This window comes from Solea senegalensis, linkage group LG18 (genome assembly GCF_019176455.1).
Source record: "Solea senegalensis isolate Sse05_10M linkage group LG18, IFAPA_SoseM_1, whole genome shotgun sequence".
NCBI lineage: Eukaryota > Metazoa > Chordata > Actinopteri > Pleuronectiformes > Soleidae > Solea > Solea senegalensis.
In genome coordinates, this window is record NC_058041.1 from 8,888,357 (window position 1) to 8,911,090 (window position 22,734).

At 41.0% G+C, this 22,734-nt stretch overlaps 1 protein-coding gene across 1 annotated transcript; it reads left to right on the plus strand.

Moving 5' to 3' along the window:
* The first annotated feature begins 1,531 nt into the window (after nt 1-1,531).
* cdc42ep4b (CDC42 effector protein (Rho GTPase binding) 4b) lies at nt 1,532-18,770 on the plus strand. Its single transcript, XM_044014345.1, has 2 exons — nt 1,532-1,711; nt 15,078-18,770. The coding sequence occupies exon 2, from the start codon at nt 15,265-15,267 to the stop codon at nt 16,264-16,266; it is 1,002 nt and encodes a 333-aa protein (XP_043870280.1). The 5' UTR covers nt 1,532-1,711; nt 15,078-15,264; the 3' UTR covers nt 16,267-18,770.
* Nucleotides 18,771-22,734: the final 3,964 nt, after the last annotated feature.

Consider the following 22,734-nt stretch of genomic DNA (forward strand, 5'->3'; position numbering starts at 1 on the left):
AGCAATAATTGAATGAATAAGGGGCCCACTTCAGGGTAACATGCCATCAAAGTTGTGTGTTCCTGCACAACATCACTGGAGTTCCCCATAAAACTCCACATCAACGATGGTTTCACTGTGTAATAATATAAAATGTGATATTTACAGGTGGCTGAGAGAGACTTCAAAAGGACAGATGGGCAGTGGCAGTGGCATAATAAGAGTTAAAGTTCACACCTGAGGACCAGATGGCTGTTCAAACAGCTAAGACACGAGCACGGTTCGCCATGACCTTGCTTTGTGTGACAGTTTTTAACGCTATGTGGAAATCATCAAAGGTAATTGGAGTAACTGGCACAAAGTCTGTCCTAATTGCTTCCGTGAATATTGAGTCATACAGAATATGACGTGCACAGACAGCACATTTCTGGTCTTAAACAAGCATTAAAGCAGAATGTATAAATAATGTTGTCTAACCCAAACAAATGTATGAACAACAGGAATACACGGTGAAAAAGAAAAAAAAAAGGTGAAACACCATTGGCTAATCCCTGCAGATTCTTGTTTTGACATTGGGATGTTGATAAAATTCTGCTTCAGAGCTTGTAAAGTTCACATTGAAAATAATAGAATGTATTTATTTATTTTTAAATCTGTTTAGAAAGCAGGCCTTAAAAGGTCAGGGAGAAATCACTTGACATTTTGAGAAAAGGCTTTCACACTCTTTTGAAAAGATTAATATCATAACTGCATGATGAACGGCTGGGAGTCTTGTCATCACTGGGAGGAAACCAGGACTTGGTACAATAAATATTATGGTACATACTGTAACAGCAGCGTAGATTATAAATAAATGAATTTAGTCTACCGGTTGCATCAGGACTTTGAAAAGATTGTGTTTCGAAGAAGCAGTCACAATCATCTCTTTCATGGAGGAGGAAATGGATGGTAGTGGTCGACTGCAGGGCTACTGCTGGTGACATCTGCATGCTTTTCAAAGAGGTTTTGTCGGGTTTTTTTAAGAAACAATTAGATTGATAATTAAATTACATTTTTTTGGATCCAGAAGGAGTGGAACTACGGTGAGCACAATTATCAGTACAATAGCAAAGGTCCCAAAGCGTTATGGCATATGGATTCTTATTATTCTTTGTTCTCGTTATATTATTCTTGATTAGAATTTTTTTCTTTGTTGTTTGGCCCTAATACTCAAGAGTAGTAACCTCAATTTCCTCATACATGACCATTTAAAACTTATTTGCAACCTGCAGAGTCGCCCCCTGCTGGCTAATTACATCCTCACGGGCTTCACTATTCAAACTGGAAGAATACGTTCACTTAATCTATGGTTTTAGGAACGTTTTTTTAAGTGGTTTTAAGTTTGTCGCTGTGCACTGAATGGCTTGCTTTCACTTCAGCCCATTGTTGCGTTGTTGTGCGTAAACAGGACACTGTGCCTTTAAACCGCAGCAGGGGGTGGTGCTCGCGGGCACGTGAGGAGAGGGGGTGGAGAGGTGAGGGCTGGGAAAGGGGAGGACCGCTTTGTGCGCCACACTGGAGCGAACTACGCGGACTCTGGAGCTGTAGCAGTGCGACTGTGCCACTGAAGGTGACAACTTTGTTTATTTTTTTAATTTTTCAAATAAATAACACGGACGCCACACCTGTGTTCGCCGCGAGCTGCGTGGAATATAACCCGACACTTCGTCACCACATTGGACCATAAAGAAAGGTAACATATCACCACGGAGCGACTTGTTTCATACTCGCGTTGACATTGTTACATTGTATCAAAGTTATTTAAAAGTGTGTGCTGCTATTAGCCACGCTGCTAAGCGCCCAGTGTCGTTTTAAAGCACTCTTGAGGGGTCAAACTAGGTTGAAGTAAAACCAACTGTGCGAGATCTGCATCTCATTTGAATGTCAAATCTAGTCCAGAGCAATCAGCGCCTGGCAGTCTCATCCAGCTCCTGCCTGTCCCATATGGAGCAACAACAACAATAAAGCCCCCTGGCGTCGTGCTGTGCATTACATTGTGAAAGGCACCACTTCAATTTTACGGAAATCTGTCAAAACTGTGCTTACCAGTTGTTTTTTGTTTTGTTTCCCCAAAGCTCTCAAGGCTATTGGCTGATTTCATCAGGATCTTTTTTTAGTCTGTGTCACTAGAGAAACTGAATACCATTAGAAAGGGTTGTTTGGCTGACACTCACTCTGGATCATGGTCTTAGACTTGTGCAGGGCTTCTCATGTGTGAATACATTAGTGTTGACCCGATTAGATTTGGCAATAAACGCGTTTCATGTAATTAAAGTTATGAAATGCAAAACTGCAACAGTCAAATGAGAGGGATCATCAACTGGGATAAATAATAATGAAAGTAAACTATTCCAACTTTTGGATCAGATGGCCTTAAGGGTCCATAGACCTAGATTTAAACATTACAAATCAGTAATGTTATTTTGAGGATGGCTAGTCATGGGAACTAGGTTACAGAGCCTCATACAAGTGTCCCAGATTACTATTTTCAGCTACAAGACTGGATATGGTTTGATCAGAGCAGGGGAATGGACTTTGAGGCATCACTTTTCTTTGCTGTGTGCAATGAAAATATCATCTAGAATAGATAGAAGGAACTTCCACTGCACCGTCTTCCTTGATGAGTGGTTCCTGTTTGTGTTTACAGGCTTGGCACTTGCCCCTCGTGGTCATTAATGCCTGATGAACTGGATAATTTACTCCAGAATTGCCACTGTGGTTGTATACCTGCCTCGATTCATTCATCATGCTATAACTGAAGGCCGTATAGTGTGTGCTTGACTTTTAACTACACTGACCGTAAAGCATGCAGGTCCTTTTGCAACATTTGGTTTCATAATTCCTCACTCAGTGTTGATAATCCAAGCTTTATTCTTATTAAACTGTTGGTCTGGAAGAAAAACAGGACAAATTAACAAATGGGCTTCACTTTGGTGGTGTTTTTATGCAACTGTTGCCCTCTGACCTCCTCCTACACATGTACATATTTACACACAACCACACCCTAACAACAGCTTTAAGGTCTGTCAGTGTTTGTCAGTTTGCTGGATGAATCATTTACCCAACAATGTTTTGGTCAGGGTGTTGGAAAAATGACGCTCGACTGTGAACTGTAAGTTCACTGGAGAGAGTTAGAACAAGGTTAGTCTCAGCCTGACCTCCACTTACGCCTGCAACGCTTGTCATGACATCATCTCGCCTTTCGTCCGTCTTTTCCAATGACATAAGAAATGCAACACACTCGGGGCCTTTCAGCTCTTTAGTATAGCCTCTCCAGAGCTGCCAGGCAGATATCTCACCATTAAGACCCATTGTGTTTCCTGCCTAGTCAGAGGGGAGAGGAGTATGTATGCATGTGTCATCTCTGACTGTGCTTTTTTTTTTACTGGCTATTTCAGTTAGCTCTTGAGGATACTCCTGCTGCGTAGTGAGGAAACTGGCTACCTGCCCAACTCTGAATGCACTGAGGTCATTACAGTTTTACACTGGAAAGAGTGGGGGCTGGGAGCAGGGAGGCAGTTACAGTCATTTGCACTCATGGAAACACTAACTTCAGGCAGTTTCACATGCAGTTAGTTATGTTAGTGGAGTACAGTTGGCTGTCAGTATTTTATTAGTGTGTCTGTGTGCTATATTAAGGTTTAATACAGTATAAATATTTCACCTTTGTTTATAGGAGTCTAGGAATACAGGCTAGTCCGATGGAGTAAATTGTGATAACTTACATTATATTGCATGTTTGTGCTGCTTCCATCCCTCAGGAAATGCCCACATAAATGCCTCAGCAATCCACCCACCTTTATCCCAAACCTTTTAGGAGGCCAACAGGGAATGGTGGGAAAATGGCTTGATATTTTAACCTCAGCGTGGTTTTGTCACAGTGATATGGCTCAGTGAGAAACCACTCAGTATTTTAAAGCTAAGGACAACTTCACCCCCTAAAATAAAACACCTTTTAAAGTAAAGTGTTTAATCAACATCTATAATACCTCTCTAAGAGATATGATTACACTATTTCCAGTGTTTCGGTAAAAACTCCAGAGTTCTTAAACCGTTCTGATATCTAAAATATGAATCACTTCAAACATAGAGGGCGTGTGTTTTCTTTTCTACTGATGACACTATAAAATACTTTGAGGCTTGTGTTGAACTTGCCAACGAGAGCTGTTTTGTCTCAGACAATCGCAGGACTCACCCCGCCTGCAAAAAAAGCAGAGAGGTCTTTGAACTCACGAAGAGAACTCATGCTGAGGGTGTCCGAGTTGATCTTTGAACAGACTTTTTCCAATAATTGTCTACCACTTAATCCTCCACATGAGGGTCGCAAGGGCCACTGGAGCCAATCCCAGCTGACACAGGGTGAAAGGCGGAGTACACCCTGGACAGCTCGCCTTGTCCATTGCAGGGCAAACATACAGAGACTACCGTTCACTCTCACACTCTGTGGAAGGAAACCATAGAATAGGGCTTTAACTAACAATTATTTTCATATTTAATCCACTACTTGTTCAGTCCACAAATGACATATAAAAGACTGAAAAATGTTGATTAGTGTTTCCAAAACAGTCAATAGTTAATTCATCATTTAAGCCCTACTGCACAACCAAAAGCTTTCTGCTTTAAGGCAAAATTGCCCTGAACAGACATTTTTTTGTTTACAATGATTATACAACTTAAGGCAATAGAAACAAATCATCAGTCTATATCCATTTAACACAGCGTATCTCTGTAAAACCATCTCATTTGAACACTCCTTCAAATTCAAATTCAAAACGTGCCTTATCGGATCCCAGTCTAGACTTTAAACAACTTATAATATAAGGCCCCGTGCTTTGCCTTGTCCTGTAGAAGGTTTGTATTTTCAGATCAGACGTTCATCCATCCCATTTCACAGCAAACTGTGTAATGGCTGTTCTTTCTTTTGTGCAAAAACACACGTGTTCTTGACACTCAGCCACTCAACAGATATTCACCCGTTTGGTTCACCCTATGTGTAGCGTGATCATTGTGAAAAGTTACCAGTTTGACAGAAACAACTTTACTCAACTCAAACTCAAACTGCTCAACTCAAATCCCAAAATTCAAGCTTCAAATAAAATGTATTTTACTGAAAATAATCTTCACTCTCACAACATAATCGCATGTTTCCTGAGTTGCGTTTTTCAAAGCCGAACAACCAGTTTGGGTAATTATCATATCTGAGCGTTATTTCCAGTGAAGCATGAATGTGGCCAGCTTGGTGGGATGTTCCCACACTGCGGGAGCATCATCTGTGGTATGACTTTTTTTAAAGAACACCATGATCTAGTACCGGGTGGCACACCTATCTTGTATCTGCTGGTATCATTTTACAGTACATGATGTGATTGGGACTCAGCTGAAGTGGTATGCATAAAAGGTGCAGTCGGCACTGATTTGGGGAACTTTTTTTCTCTACTTCCTTATCTCAAGGACAAATAGTTGAGATCTTTGGAAAGCTGTTGGAAAAAAAGTTTCTGCTTCTTTTAACTTGACTCACCAAGACAGTGTTGCTTCTTACAGCAGGATTTTTGGTTAAGAAGTTAACTTGACTATGTAACTGGGTAATCTACTGAAAGCATGTGTGACTGGTGGCGTGCAGCTGGCTGCTCTGGTCCCAGTTTAGGCCCGTTTACAGTCCAGCGAGCCTCATTATTCCGTGTATGGACACAGACACAGGTGTTTTTTCGCTCTCAAGAAAAAAAGACAAAAGAGGACTGTCGGTGTAACTGGTCACCGCTGTGTTCACGAAATGACAAACACACACTGGGAAAGTGGTTCCAAGAGACGGGAACAGTCACGTGAGCCATTGTGGGATCTTGATGACCCCGTGAGAAGTGTTGGTTTCCTCATGAAAAGAATCACATCTTCCTGTGTGAACCACTTAAGGAAGTCCAGTGCTGTGAATTACAATGATGAAAGGCTATAATACCTCGATAGATAAGTATCTGGGGCCCTTGTCTGTGTTAAAGGACTGTAAATAGTGGGTGTCATTCATGTGGCTCACCTTTGAGACCCATCTTGTGTGTGTTTGATTGTGTGTATGTGTGTACGTGCATTTATCTATTTCACCGTACAAGCATGTGTGTGTGTGTGTGTGTGTGTGTGTGTGGTTTGGGTGTGCCAGAAGTGTTTGGTTTTCATCTTCCGCTGACTCGCATTGTTTTGTTTTCTTTCGTGTCCATTGTGCTCTGTGTGACGTGAGACACTTTGTACCATTTGGGAACCGACAGGGTGTGTGTGTGTGTGTGTGCTACTGTGTGTTTCTCAGCTGTTTGTAACTAGAGAGCAGAGACCAACTTTTTCCTGGTGACTCTTCAACCTACTGGTGGCACTTTGCTGGACTTTAAACATGCACACAAGCACATTGATATGCACAGTCGGCAATCGCTATGTGCCGACACTTCCAGGAAATCAATGTCATTGCTTGACTGCCAAATCAAGTCTTATGCCAAATGTGAAAGCTGTCTTAAAGAAAGCCAAATCAAATAAATATTGAAGAAGATAATGATGAAACTTCAACAGAGCTTAAGGAGGCAGATCTCAAGGTTTCCGAAGAGCCATGAATTATAGTATTTTATTCATTAAGTCATGGTTATTTTCTTTTCTGATCCTGGATTTTGATTCCCAGATCCAAAGGTGAAGTGCTCGTTGTGTCAAAGCGATCCAGTGATTATCGCTGAAGCGGTTCCTCACACATGAGAAGCTGAAGACCAAGAATTTGGTCTTTGCCATTGGTTGTTGATTTACAAATCATGTCCGTGTTAATATCACAGCGTGTTGGACACGATTGCACATGAATGCAATGCAGCAGCCACATAGATCGACTACTCTACATGTCCGTGAGCTGACCTGCTGAGGTGTAATCAGTCCACGTGAGTCACTTACGGAGGCACAAACCAAACCAGAGTAGAACAAGGAAAAGACACAATTATGTTGGTAAAAATATGCCTCCAATCACTGGGAACTATGTATGCATGCACCTGTCTGCGTCTCCATCGTATTGTGAGATTTCAACTAGTATGCCTATATTCTCTTTTTTTCAAGCATTATTATTATTTTTTTTTTTAATCTGCTAATGCTTACATTAAAGTTAAAACTCAAGCTTTGTTAACTGATCTCGTCAGTCACGTCCCGATGCCCCCTGTAACCGCTTTGTGGAGGGATTTCAGCTGGGATGTCTGATAACAAAAAAAGGTCCACTAGCAGTTAAGAAGTTCATGGAGCGCAGTCACTTATCTTCAGACGCAGAAAGCAGCTTAGTGATTTCTCATGACATGATTGTATTGTAGACTTTGTTAGCACTGGGTTATGTTTTTGTTGATTTGGCATGTTTTGTTTCCTGAGGCCTCATCTTTAAGAAAACAGTACAGCTCGTCTATCGAAGTCGAAATGTGAAAACTCAGAGGAAGCTAACTGTCCTTGCTCTAACGGGGGCATTTTGTGTTCCCTCTGTCTTTTTTAATCCTGTCCACAATAGAAACTCTTTCATTGTCCAGCAGCAACCGTTAATTCGACCACTTGGCGCAGATCCGGCCCTGTGGTACCAGGCATGAATGCTGCCTATTTGTCAGAAACTGATGTGGATGGGATTGCAGTGATTAATTAGACATGTATACATGTGTACGCACACACACACGCCACTGTACAATCCCTCCACTGTAGGCGTAATAAGGGCTTGGGTACACAGTGAAAGAACGTCTGTCACTGTGTTGGCATGACTGAGTGAATCCAATGTGGTGACACCCTTCACTGCCCCTTTGAGGGTGTGTTTCTCTTTAGTGCCTCCATCTGTGCCTCTTCTTTTGCAACAGTCCTTGTGATAGTGTTGCCCCTTCACATTTCTACTCTGGATGTCATTCATAAAGTGATAAAAAAAATAGTTTTTTCCGTCCAAAACTATTTCTCGGGAGACTTGTTTTAGGCAAAAGGCTTATTTTATAATCGAGAGACGTGTTCATTAACTATCCGTTTGGTTTTTAGCCAATTTTCCTCTCTCATCCCCATCTGGCTGGGGCACGGCATGGCAGCCCACCCAGTATCTGACAAAACACTTTGTCCAACCATGCAGGAGCAGCAGCTTTATAAAAGATTGGAAACAGAGAAATTGGGTTTGAAGCCTGCCGTCTATGTCTGGTGTTACATTTTTGAAACATAATCACTTAACCTAGTCGATTGGTGATTGGATGATAGGGTGCCCTGGGGTCGTGATAGAATTTTGCAGTGCATCAACAGGAACAGAAAGAGGATTTTGGAGTTGACAGAGGAGGGCTGGCTAGTGGGGCAGCGGGAGGTTGGTTTGCTTGTGTGTGTGTGTGTGCTGCCCTAAGCTCCTGACACACAGCACACAGGGCTGGCCCAGGCATGCTGGTTTTATTTGCCTGCGTTGAACATGCTGCCCTTAATCCTCCTGTGGGTTTGTTTCTGTCTGTGCAGCACAGGGGCCCTGGAGGTTGATACACTATGCTTTACAAACACACACACACACACACACACAGTGCCTGTATTTGGTCAACAGTTTTGCTGATGGAGGTGTAATTCCACTTCTCAGCCGTATTAGTCTAAAGCCATTTTACATGAAGACGTTGTCACTTCTCTATTTCACAATCTTGAAACGTTTGCGTGGCTGCTCTCGTTTGTAAAAAATAAAAATAATAATGCCACATGTTCTGAAAATCTTGATACCTAACATCATCCGAGCCTATAAGATTTGCTTTTCACTGCAAACTAGTGGGCTGGTAACTTGAGTAATTCTTAAATGCTTTAGGGTGCAGCAAATAATTTAATAGTACATGTGTGGCATGTGAGGACAAGCCTAGTGACAGAACATTTTGCTAATTAAGATTTAATACAGGCCCCGAGGACATTTCATTTGAAACACATAAGGTTTGTTTACGTTCAACATATTCTGCCGCAAAAAAAGGTAAAGTAAAAGCAAGCGTTTTGTGACTCGCGAAGCCTCCAGTTAACCGCCATTGCCTCTATGTCTGGACTATAACTCTCTTTTCAAGTGGAATGTAATAAAACTATATTAATAACTGAATAATAAAAAATGTACTCCATTGAGGAAGGATGCGAGTTGCAGGAGGGAATGAAATCATCATGCTAATTTTTAAGGCCTGCCTCAGCTTGCTATCGTCGTCTTTAGCCTGATTGTTTCAGTGCAATAGCACTTGCAAAGACTCCATACGCTTACTTCTGCTCAGAGAACTCCCAGCGATTTCTTGTTAATGAATCTTAGAGGATGATTCATTAAGATAACTGATTATTGTAGTGGTGGCGACACATTAGGTAGCCCCGGCCCTGGTTTTATATAGGATTTAAAAATGATTCAGCTTTCTTTCTTTGGTTGTTCAGTAACAGATAAGCTACAGACTATTGCCCAACTTGCTCCTACCTGAAAGTTTTCTCTCAGGCTGTTGTGTTTAATAGTGTACTTCACTCCAGCTGCTTTTAAATGGGATAGATCCTTTGGCCATAGGATACTCTGAAAACAACTGAAAACACGTACGTGTGGATGTAGCCCGTAGAATGTATAATTCTGCAATAAATATCGGAACGGACAACGTTTACTGTCACAGAAACAGAAGGAACCAAGCCAGGGAAAAAGGAGGAAATCAAAGAAAACAAAAGCGAACAGACCAAACAATCTCGAAACACAAGAGGATGACGACAAAGACAGCGTCAGTGAATGCCAGCGTAACACAGACGTGGGATTATGACAACGTTTATCCAAAGTAGTGTCTACACAAAACGCAAGGGCGGTGACTTGAGATTTTGTTTCAGGGCTCCCAAAACACAGTTTCCATGTAGATGAGTCAGAGCCTTAACTCAAATGTACACCTGTGCGAAACAGAGAAGGTATGTTCCTGGACACATGGGTGGTGGTGAGTGAGGCAGCCTATTATTTTTTACCATTCACATCCGCCTGTCTGTTTCTGTTGAAGATATTTCTGCCATTTGTCATCTATGTGTAGCCTTGGAGCTATGTGACTAGATATGAAGTCGAACAGGAAGAACTGGTTTCTTCTGACAGTAATAAGGTAATTTACTGCGTGCTGTTGTTCTTTGGCAACAGATTAGCACACTATCATTTTAGATCATGACATTCGGCGAGTTACGCAGTTGTATCCGTCTCATTTTCAGACTTTTTATTAAGCACGGCAGCATTTATGTGCTACATAAACAGCACACATCTTCATCTACCTATATAAGTAGTCAGTAAGTTTCAGTTAAGAGAAGCTACGTAGTTCGACTGAACTACTGTTCTTGTCTCACGTACAATAAGTACTCGTGGGAAATGGAAATATTGCACTTCCACTGCACTCTGGCAGTATGCCCCCTCACAGCTTGTTGGTATTAGGCAGTTTGGTCTGGTGGCCAGTGTTAGCATGTCCAACACCATTCAGAGTCTTCTTTTCATCCATGAACTTTAAAATATTGGATTATTTAAGTTAACAGAGCATATGCAGTTGCCTCATCAGTCCAACAATTGTACGTTTTTGTCACGGTTTACTTCTGCCGTGTACTGGCTTCTTCCTTGGGGGTTGGAACTGTGGTTCAGTGCCCCCAGGTCAGCTTTAGTTGGATCCATTGACAAATTAGATTTAGTGTCATTTCAGTCAGACTAACATGTTTGCCTGCATTTCAAAAGTCAGATTTTAAACAAACACATTTCAGTTTTTTTCTAATACCATGTAACTGTACTTGGATTGAAGCAAACATTAAGGCATTGAACTAACTCAATTAAGTGATTCTGCTATTGAATGATATGAGGTGTAATCATATTCATACTTTTGTAATTCCTTGCTCCTTTAAAGCATATTTGTGAGGATATTTACTGTTCATCACAGTTGTATAGTTTTATATGTCAGTTGCAATCATAACAATGTCATCAGTGTGATTTCTAGTGATAGAAATTGCAATCGCAGATGTTGTTTTTTTGTTATTTTTCAGTGCACACAACCAGCCTCCTCTCGCACCGTGGGAATCAGATAGTTTGGGCTGGAGGTTGTGCGTCCAACAGAGTAGGGGCAAATTAGGTTTGCTGACCTTTTTGTGAGAGTTCAGAACTTTCCATTCTTATGCAGCCCAATTGATTAATTGATTAGCAATGTCACAGATCCTGCTGGGTAACTCGTATATGCATTTACATTTCAATGTCGCCGACAATAAGATTGAACAATGGAGGAGATTAAGGCCAGTTCAAGGTCAAACAAAGCAGGACTTTTCTTATTGCTCACACAGCAGAGTCTCTGTGTTTAACAGACAACTGGGGACTTAAATCAAGACTAAGCAAGAGTTTGTCAAACTTCCAAATGATACAAAAAGATTTTTGCTTGCCCAAGGTCAATTCTGCTTTTTAGTTGTTAATCTGGAGCCAAATAAGCATATTCTTCTGGGTTAAATATTCAATAAAAAGCTAAATTGATCTGTCAGCCAATATTTCCACTCCCATAGCGATTGCATTACTTTTGCACAGTGGCTTCTACCTTATTTATCCTGAATCATAAGACTTTCTGTTGACATTTCACCACTTAAAATGTCAAAAATGAAACCAGAAAGTGATGGTGTAACTCAACACCAGCCAAGCTGTGACTGGATGGGCTTTTCAAAGCCCCTTTGCTCTGTTCATTTAGTAGGAGACAGGGTGAAATGGGAGAGCTGAGGACTGTATGGTGCCTGCGATCCAGAGGATTACGATAGTGAGACTGAACACTGATGAGCATTGGTGGTTATGTCATGTCATACTGTGTGCATCAGTCTCCCGGCGACATCAGATGCTCTTAAGCATTCATAGCCCCGTCACCGCTTGTCTCAGTTTGAGCTGAAATCATGTGGCATTACGAGTGCTTGCTTATATAAAAGCCTTCGTCACTGCCTTGCACGCGGACCAAAAGCAAAAATTCTCAGCACAAAACAAACAAGATAATACTTTTGCCACTTCAAGCATATTCGCGTCTCCAACACAAACATTGTGTGTATTTTTGTAGAGCTCCAGTAATGGCAGTGTGACCTGTTTGTCTCACCGGGCCTGTCAGCATGTGTAAAGAGGGCTGAGATGGACTCTAGCCTTCAGCTATAGTCAGAGTGTGTGTATGGTAGAGGGTGATTCAGGTTAGACTGGAAACCCTGAAATATGACACTTATCTGGATTGTATGTCCAGTAAGCCACACTTTATTTTGTCCTCCATGTGTTCATGAACATTTTATTCATGAACTTCTGTAAAATATCATTGTCAATAATGAAATAAAGAAATAAGTCCATGAAAATGAATTATGAGATTCACTCGACTGCTACAATAAGCCTCTTGAAAGTATTTGAATTCTCTGAAGGACTGTCAGTGAGCCCATCCTAGTATCTTGTTTGCATCACTGCCAATCAGAGCTTGAGCCAATAAGAAGCTGAGTTAATTGCAGTTCATTTAGATTGTACCCTTTCACACAGCTGTTAATAGTTTACTGTCAAGTAAATGCTTATTGTGGTGGTGAGAAAATACTCCACCGAATAGACACACATCAGGTTTCCCTTAAAAGAGACTAGATTTATTATATCGATATTGTATGTAATTGTTTTAAATTGTTAAATCTTTTTACATTCAAAAATATATAAACAGACGTAACCTCACTAATGCATAAGTTGTATTAAAAATATTGGATCAATTTTCCAAAAATAGAAAAAGACCATTTAACAATTTTTCCTTTTTAATACAGAAGATTTGACGACAAATACAGATATTTGTACTCTGAAACCACACAATGGACATGCCACTGCCATTCTTCATGATTTATAATTCTGAAAGTATTGTAAGGCTAGAACTGTATGTGACAGGGCAGCCTGCAGGTCATACTCCATCTTTTGTCAACGAGGTCTTGATGATCCTGAGGGAAGCGTTTGAAACTGTTCGTCAAACAACTGGGGGCCCACCAAAGACATAAAATGGGCCATTTCCTAGAATGACTTGAGGTGCGAGCTTTGCACCTTTTGATATTTGAGCACCCACTGACATCTTTTATACTAAGGTTGAATGTCTTTTAGTGACATCAAAAGCATTCCCCTTCAGCTATATAGCACAGTGTCAGTTTCTGCCCTGCATGTGACCACCAGGAAGGGTTAATCCATCTGAATGAGCCGATCTCTCCATGTAGGGGATAAAATCTTTCTCCCCATGTGTCTCCATCAGGCTTAGGGACAGGAAGCTTGCATGGAAGCTAGCACTCTGCTCTGATGTTGCCATAGAGAAATACAAAACTGTGAGCAGCAGGGAGCAGCAAATCAGTTGTTGAGTTGTCTTGAGTGTCCGCTGGCCAGTCACACATTCAACAGCCTGTTGTGCAGTCGTGCTAACTGGCTATTGCTCAAGGCATAAAGTAATAAAGTAGGCTAATGATAGACCGCAGTGACAGTACTGATGTGTCTGCTCTGAGAGTCTTCAGTATTTGTATTTGTTTCTCCTTTGCTATACACTTAAGCATTCATTTACCATTGGAATATATTTCAAAACAGTAAAACAATTCCAGTAATGTAGAAAGGAGTCAAATTTTCTAAGACCTTGGTATGTGTTTGCTCTTTGTTTGGCCTTTTTTTTATGATGTAGGAGCAGTGCATCTCCCCAATTACAACTACAAGCACTGACACAATTTTAAACAAAGTTGTTGAATTCAAAAGGAAATATTGGCAGTGGATGGGTTCAGAGGAATGAACAAAAGGCTGCAGTAGCTTTTTTCATCTATCAAACCACCCTCTGTTACATCTAGTGCTACATTTGCCTTTCCAAGTGAATGGGTTGTTGTTAGAGATGCATGTTTTCATGGGTGACATTGCTGTGGAATATTGGTGAGTGAGGCCCCTATTCATTCTTGAGGGAGATGCATGTTCAGGCCTAGAGCGTGGGCTTAAGTTCCAGTTTGAAATCACTGAACGATGGGGCTGCTGTCTGGCTAAAACAATTGAAACCCTTGTAGATCGCAGAATCGCACAGAGCTAGACGACTGGAACATACACAGATGGGTGTTTAAACCTCTTCTCCATTCTTTTCTCTTTCAAAATCATGTTTCAAAGCCTTGAGTCACTGACAACTTGATAACAGTTTGGTCTAAGTGGTGAAAGGGGCCTTATCAGGTGATTGAGTCACAGATGATCAAGGCTAAGGAAAGAATCAAACTGGCCTGTGTTAAATTAAGATCACCCTGCTTTCTTTTCATTACAAAATTCTTGGATCTATCATTTGGCTATTATCAAACCTGATTTCAGTTAACATTTGTTCAGTACAAAAGTCAAAAGTGACATACAGAAATAAACTGAGGCAGCAATAGACGGAACAAAATATCCATCGGTGGTGCTCAGATTCAGTCATGCTCGAGGCTAAACCGTCAACCAAAAGTGAGGGTAGAACAGCAAGTGAAAAAAAAGGAAGGAGTGGATACACTTTATCTCTTGATGACAGGAGGTGTACAACAGAATGTAGCCGATCTGGACTGTCAGAGTTACGGTTTAAGTCGATCTACGGTGGAGAAATGCTGTTCCTCTTCATTCTTTTATTCCTGCCAGCTTGAACTGCTTCGACTCACAGTATCCTGTGTCTCGACGGTTATATAACAGCGAGGGGCCAAAATGGGAACTAAAGCTCAGCACATGTAGCAGGCACTGCAGCTCCCTGGAAAAGTCAATGTGACAGCTCAGACCATTACATTTAGAGAAACTGTACCAAAACATCTGAATGAGAGCTTATTATTTTGACATTAAAAATTTAACTGGGGGTAGTCACATTGGGTCAAATGAGGTGCTTTGAACTTTGTATCACTACTGTAAGCTTTTCTTCACCATTGCATGAAGTTACAGAGTTGCACATCTGCATTCACTTCTTGTTTGAATAGAACATCTACAAGCCCTGGCATGTAAAACTTCCATAGAGGACAGGAGCAGTGATTTGATAGTGATGTGAAGCAAATAAACATTGCTCTCCAGAGCACAAATTCAAATTGTGCCATGTTGCCTGGTAAGGTGAATTGGCGCTAATGTCTTCTATTCTTTTTCACAGGGCTATTCAACTCCAAGATGAAACCCAGGCTGGAAGACCAGAATGGCTGCACGCATTAAACTGTTGGAATTCTACTTGCTTTGACATCTCAATACAATAACTAAAAACTCTGAAAGATATTCGACTGAACGCCTTCACAATCCGTGTTCCACTTCTGCTGTCGGATTGCAAGTAAGAGGCTGCCATCATGCCTATCCTCAAGCCGCTAGTTCACAACTCTAACCAATCAAAGAGACGGTCTCGAGCTGACCTGACCGCAGAGATGATCAGCGCTCCACTGGGGGATTTCCGCCATACCATGCATGTGGGCAGAGGTGGTGATGCCTTTGGGGACACTTCGTTTCTCAGCACCCGATCAGGGGAACCTCCCAGGGAGCCAAGCACAAAGCAGGGCTCACCAGGTCCCAAACCAGGCTTGCTGTCCCGCACATTCAGAAGCAGCAAGCGCTCGCTGTCAGTAAACCGCGGGGACAAGTTTGAATACAATACGATGGCACCTTCTAGTGGCTCATCCAACTTTGTGAAAAATGCCATATCCTTACCATATCTAAATGACGAGGATACTAACAGAAGCAACCAGCTGACAAAGAGTCTTTCTTCCAGCCCCATGCAGAAGCTGTCAGAGATTGAAAGTAAGCCAAGTAATGGAGCAGCAGCGATGGCGACGCTTGACGCAGAGTTTGAGGAGCGCAATTTCGGGGAACTCACAGATCTGCCTCCATCCATGCCGAAGGGTGGAGGAATGAAGCATGCCGAGTCCATGATGTCCTTCCACATTGACTTGGGACCCTCCATGCTTGGGGATATTTTGAGTGTGATGGAAAAGAAAGCCTGGGAGGAGGATGACCTTGGCTATGAGGAAGGCAAAAGCAGTGAGAGCGGTGCGTCACCCTCGCTCATACCCCACATAGATGATGATGTGGAGGAGCAGGCTCCTGCAAGGCCTCCTCGCAGCATTTACCAGCAGAAGCCCATGCGGGATCCCTACACCCCAGAGCTAAATGCCCGGAACAACCACCACAACCTGGATAGTTGCTCTGTGTCCAGCTCTGGCTCGGTCACTGAGGAGAAGGTTCAGTATCACGTCCACGACGGCGACACGGACAGCGCAAAGTACAGTTCACCACGCGGAGAGGAGGACAGAGAGTTCACGTTCATGGATGAGGACGATGATGAGATACGAGTGTAGAGAACCCTGTTCTGGCCCAATAGTGTTTTTCAACGACACTAATTGTGAGAACCAGATGTTAGGAGGCCATCACAAGCTGAGAAAAGCAAAAGCGGGGGGAGAATTTAGAGGCCTGGCCATAGCTGTTTTAAGTGTTTTTGTAGATGAATCCAATCCCTGCAAACTTATCAACATCATAAATGAAACCAATTAAGCCTTATTCACTCTGCTGTAGTAAGAAGACATGAGCTAAATGCCTGATGAGAATGCAGACCGGCTCATAAATTTGTACTCTTGACAGGTTTGGCTTTGCTGCAGTTATGCAACACAAACTCCGAAACTCGTGATTGGAAAAGTGGCGTTCAAACTTTGTTCGTCTCAAAAGTGCATTCATCAGTGAGCCTTTGGTTATGAGCGTGACATTCATTAGTACAAGTAAAGAGTAACCACAAGGTTAGCGAAGTGTACTCTCAGCTGTCAATCACATGAATATCACATTTGGAGAGTGACGTGTGAGGTGAACAGAAGGATGTGCAGGGTCACAAACTGAATGCGGACGTGTGCTACTATTCTGAGGAAGGACGAGGGGAAATGACTAAGTGAAACTCAAATAAATGCATGTTCGTGTGATTGTGAAATTTCATTTGCCAACAGTAATATTTTGGCGTATACACTAAGTCGTGAAAGTGGCGATAACTTTTTGTTTTTTTACTTATGACTTCATTGTGATTTCTGCATTATTTTTACTATATTTTATGTACATGTATCTAGACGTTGGTCTGCAGTAGCTCGTTTGATTTGGGTAGTTTATCATTTTGCAGCCGTCTGTTTGGCAAATTATTCTTTTAATTCAGACAGATGTGGTATTTATTCATTAATTCTCATAAGGGATGGATCATTCCTGACGTGCACTACTATGTCTTAAAAGTTGATTTTGTACCTTTTCTGACGAGAGTCATTTCTGACATGGTACCATAGAGGGAGCCTGCTGGTTTCTGTGGAAACCGGCAACATGGCACTTAATTACTAGACTAAACATTTAACCTCTGCAATCTGTCTTAGCAAGACTGTGCTACTTAATCATTTTACAAAAGCATTCAGTCCAAGTGTGTCAGAATGGATGCCCTCTGTATTGCCCTTTAACATGAAAAGGTGGGGATTGTGGTAAATGACGATAATGTTTGTGTGTCATTACATCTCTTTCCACATCACTGAAGTTGGTAGCATTTGCAGGTCAGAAGAGAGATGGGAGAAATGTGAGAAATGTTCGAAAGGGAGTCAGTGCTGTAGAGAAACAGTTGTATTACGATTAATAGTCTTCGCTCCGTCTCAATCGCTTTAATGTTGACATGAGCCCAGGTTTGTCTCCAAGGACATAGACAGGATGTAACAGCATGTACAAAGTGTTATTATAGTGCAGCGACTTAATGGGCGAGCGTCAGATATGTCTCGAGGCAGCAAGAATGAGAGACATTTCCTGAAGTGATAACATACACCTCCTCTGAACAACCCAAATCGCACAGTAGGAACAGATTATTAAATCAACCGATCATCTGGTCTTTCCCAGTCTACTCATTAAATGTGTGAGATTATTGGCCCCCAACCAGCTGGAACTGTCCCAAGAACAGCGGGGTCAAGAACACACAGGTGGGCTGTTTTTGTTTTCGTACGTTTTTACTCCTGTGTTACTTCCACTTATAGACTTTGCAGAAAGAGGCGTACATTCCTTTTCACCTTGGGTTTAAAAAAAAAAAAAAAAGAAAAAAAGTTATTGCCATATTTGTGGTAGCTTTTGAATTTCCTGTTGTGGCACATGAGGCAGGGGTGTGTACGTCGAATCAGAATGCCAAGCTATTCTGCGGTAGGCTTTTCGAACCATGTCTACGTGAAGAGGTTGCATGAAATCAAGAGGTGAAAAGCAGCCTGGAAGATATAGCCAAGTATGTGTTAACATTATTGGGTGATAGCAGAAAAGATGCGTTTTGTTTACGTCTGTGTAGATGTGCAGTATCATTGGAGGGAGTTCTCGTCTATGTTTTGATGGGCCAAACTTATGCTGTCTTACTTCCTTTGGTCCATTGTGAAATATGTGGTTTGTGGAGTATGTGGGCAGCTACAATCCTTCACCGGGAAATGGACACCTTAAAAGGAACAACAAAATCACTCCTCATCCATCGTCAGTGTAATCATGTAAATATAATTTTGTGCCATTGATGATTAAAGGAAAGTGTGCTTCTCAGCAGGGAGAATGTGAGAACTAGAAAAAGGTCTGTGGCTCCAACCTGAAACCACACATCTGTGACCAGACTGTTTTTGGAAGTTTTTATATTGTTCACCTATTTGGGATGCCAGATTTGTGGAGTAAGAATTTGAAAGCGGTAACCGATATGGAAAGATACTAAATTCCTCTCAAACACTTTGTGATTGTCTTCACTCTCTCTGCCATGGTTTTCAGTGGGGAAAGTCATTACTACAGAATAAACCACATAAATGAATTTGCAAATACTTCCTCCCCAAGGTCTGCCTGAAGGTTTTCCATATCCAACAGTGTCTGTTTGGTTTACGGCAAAAAAAAAAGATAAAGGATTGTGATTAACGACTGACTAAAAGTTCAGCTGTAGAATGTTTTTTTCTTTCCTTTCTGTTCAGTGGCTATAGTGTTATGCCAAGTATGTTCTTTTATCTTTCCACTCCATACTGGTTTCAGTATATTAATATATTTGGTTTCCTCACTTTTCTTTTTAAATAACTGCTATATTTTTCAATAAAACAGAAAACTGGTCATCTTTAACTTTTCGCCAATTTTTTTTTTTTTTTAAGTTATATTTCTATAGATCTTCAAACCAACTTATTTGCCTTATTTCAGTTGCATGTGAAGAGAATTGCTTACACTCGTATTTTTGCAAGAACGTTTACTGGGTCGGCCAGTTTGAGTGACACCAACATTTTAGCACTCAAACTCAATTATTCAAAACAAATAAGGTTTAAATGGAAGATGAAACTTCATGTAACATTTCACATCATAGACACGCATCTCGATTGCCAAGTAGAGTCACCCAGTCTAGATCTTGGTTTGAAAAAGAAAACAATTCTTATTTATACATGCCATGAACCCTATGAAAACAGTACAGGAATGAAAAATAGATGCTTATTTATATAATACATCGTGTCTGCAAGGAAGAGATAGATAAATAGATTAAATTATTCATTAGTAATGAAGAGATCTGCTGTCAGCAGCTGAAAGCCATCTTAACCACTGTTACAATATAAAGTATTTTCTCCATGGATCTGATATTAAATCTACCTGGGTCTGAGCCAATATTGTTGCACAAAAATACAGTACTTTTCAAAAATCACTGCACCCAAATACGATGTTGAACTGCTGTGCAATTCTCATCTTATGTCAGGCTTGCTTCTATCCCACTAGATTTTCAGATGTTTGCACTTAATGACATTTATGTCAATAATGGACTTCCTGCTGCATTTACTTTCATAAATTTTAATATTTAGCTGGCAATAGTTTAAGAAATGCAAGAAGTTATTTTAAAAACATGGTGTTACTGTTAATGGTGAACGTGTGTCTATATTTTCTAACTGAATGCTATCACCAAATACACTTTATATATGCAGTTAAAGTTTTCCCAATATCTAAATATATAATAACAGAACTGAATTTGCTTGTCAGTGTTAATGCAAATCTTGTTACAGTCTTATCTAAAGTCAACCTCTTTCTGTTTGGGGTGATGAACACATTTGTGTGTGTTACTACTGCCCTCTGCTGTCGGTTTGGAGTGAATGCAGGTCAAGCTCAAAAGAACCAACATCTGTGAAGATGTGCTCCTTGATTAGTGCGATTAGATCTTTAAAAAACAGGCATCAGTTGCCAATACTAATGATATGGAAAAGTTTCACTACTTAGATGGCAAATGGAATCCGAACATGTTTAAGTAAACGAGTCTGAGGAGAGCAGGACAACTGAGCACATTTAGATTTTGGCTTGGAATGGAATGACCCTTTGTGCTGAAGTTAACAAAAAAAAAAAAATGTCACAGCTGTCTCCACCTTCTCCCTCAGAACAGAGGGTTCAAGTCCTCCCACTACTTAAGCTAGTAAACCATTGCATTTCTAATTTGAAATTTCCATAGGCTTGTACTGTAATATACCATTTTTAGTGGTTTTAAATCTACCGATTCACTCAAAGTTTTGATCATCCTTCAGAGTATCTCAAATCTGGACTGTCCATTCTTAGAAACAAAAATTAAATTCAAATACATCCATACTCAGACTGCCAGGAGTTTAACACAATGGTCAGTCAGCTTTAGCAAATACTTTCCTTGAATAGCAAATAATTGTACAAACATTTAAGACCCAGCTGTCATGTCTGAGCACTTAAAGCAGCATAATGATCACTGGGTCAAGAAAGTTGTTAGTCCTGCACTTAAGTGTAACTTAAGAGAATACTTAAGCCATACCATATGGAAGCGGTCATAGATACCAGTGTTACTCACAGCTTTCACCTTGACAAATATCTACAATTAAAAAAATAACTACATAATTCCATTGTATCTAAAGTCAAATCAGGTTTATTTGCACAGTCCACATTCAAATTTTGAAGATACTTAACAAAAACATATTTAAATGAAAAAAGAGTAACCAGTTAAGAGTACCATTAACACATTTGTCAACAGATTCTATTCATTTCCAAAAGATCAATCTTAACAGTACGTGTTATGTTAGCATTATTTTACTTAAATTGTAATAGGGGCAAATCACAAGGCACTTGCAATAATACAAAAGCAGTTCACATAAAAGAGCCAGCAAATGGCAACAGTGCAGAGAGGGAAAAAAAAACAAAGAAAAAAACCCTCCCTTTAACAGGAAGAAATATTTGGCAGAACCAAGACTCATTAGCATGCAGCCATCTGCCTTGGCCGGTTGGGGAGTGAGAAGTATTGGACATATGTAATGTGGTATGGTGTTGTACTGTGTCACTACTGTGTACTGTTGTTCTGCTATAGTGCTGCATTCTGTTGCATATATGTGGAATGTTTCAGTGGTGGGTGTAGTGGACCAACAACAAAGTGAACAACTTGAAAAGCTTGACCCTAATTTCCCCAAATGCATTAGATTCACACCGTCGCATCAATTGTCTCCATGATGGGGACTTGTTGCATAGCCTTGGTGAGCTGATTCGCAAAACTAGATGGATCCAAGTCTAGTTTTGGAAACTGCACAACCATGGTACACAATTCAGTAAGGATTCATGGCCAGATGTCCTCACACACAGAGAATAAGGGGAAGGTACAAAATCCTTACCACATATTGAGTCGACTCGTTTACCTCGTTCTCTGTAATGTTAAGGAGACCCAGCTCATTAAACCCTAACCGATTTTTCTCAAATGTATAAATATGAAATTAGGGCATGCAAGAGCACATGCATGTTTCTATGGACAAAACCCAACAGTTTGTGAAGCGTTGGACAAAATCCAACGCTTCACAAACCGAAGGATTGCATTATACACCCTCAAGTTAAACATTTAAGCAAATTAGGATCAAACATTTCAAATTGTCTGCTTTTTGTCAGTCCAGTGGTGGTAATAGATTTTGGTAGAGCATAATGTTGGGTGATAAGAGGTGGTGTGTGGAGAATGAGTATTGGTGTTTGTGTTCAAGTTCGTAGAACAGTTTATCAAATCGTGTGGTTTGCCCACATGCAGCAGTCGTTCAGAAGCGAGGTCTGCATGTAAGATAGTGTGCAGGGCTTGACACGTTCAGGTCTCACAGCTCCAAAAAGGTTGAAATCTTAAAAAAAAAAAGGAAAAAAAAAACAACACTAAGTACAGAGCAAGCAAGGACTAAGCAGAGATGTTTAACATCTGAAACCACATACCTGAAGACATCCCATGGCAAAGGGGTATCATCGACACAGGAGGAGTACCACTTGGCTTTGACACAATCTGGATGGAGCATCTCCGGGTCACACGGTCCCAAGTAGATTTTCCTGGTGGCAGAGGAACCTGAACCTTCCATGGCCTCCATCACCTCCCAAGTAGATTTTCCTGGTGGCAGAGGAACCCGGAACCTTCCATGGCCTCTATCACCATTGGGCTGTGTGATCTGCACCAATTCAGCAAAGAGAAAAATCAGGCATTTACAGTTTTTCTTGGAATTTATCATGTCAGTGCACCAGTAGCTCACCTGTGTATATGATGCCGGCTTTCTTACCATAGCAGCCTTGGGTGGAATCCAGCCTGGGCCCATAGCTGGATGCCGTCGCTCCCCTCCCTCTGCTATCCCTATAGCTACACTGTTTCAATAAAAGCTGAATTCCCTATAACTTTTTTTTAATGTAATATTTAGGATTATAAAGTATACTGCTAAGATTGTCAAACAGCCAATTTGGCACATATAGGCTTTTAATCTAGGGGGCATCCCTGATGAACACTGGGGGGAAAAAATGCTTTTATCTGCACTACAAACTTCAGCATG

Bases quoted from the DNA above. Each gene is read 5' to 3' on its own strand.
- cdc42ep4b (XM_044014345.1), top strand. From the start codon at position 15,265: ATGCCTATCCTCAAGCCGCTAGTTCACAACTCTAACCAATCAAAGAGA.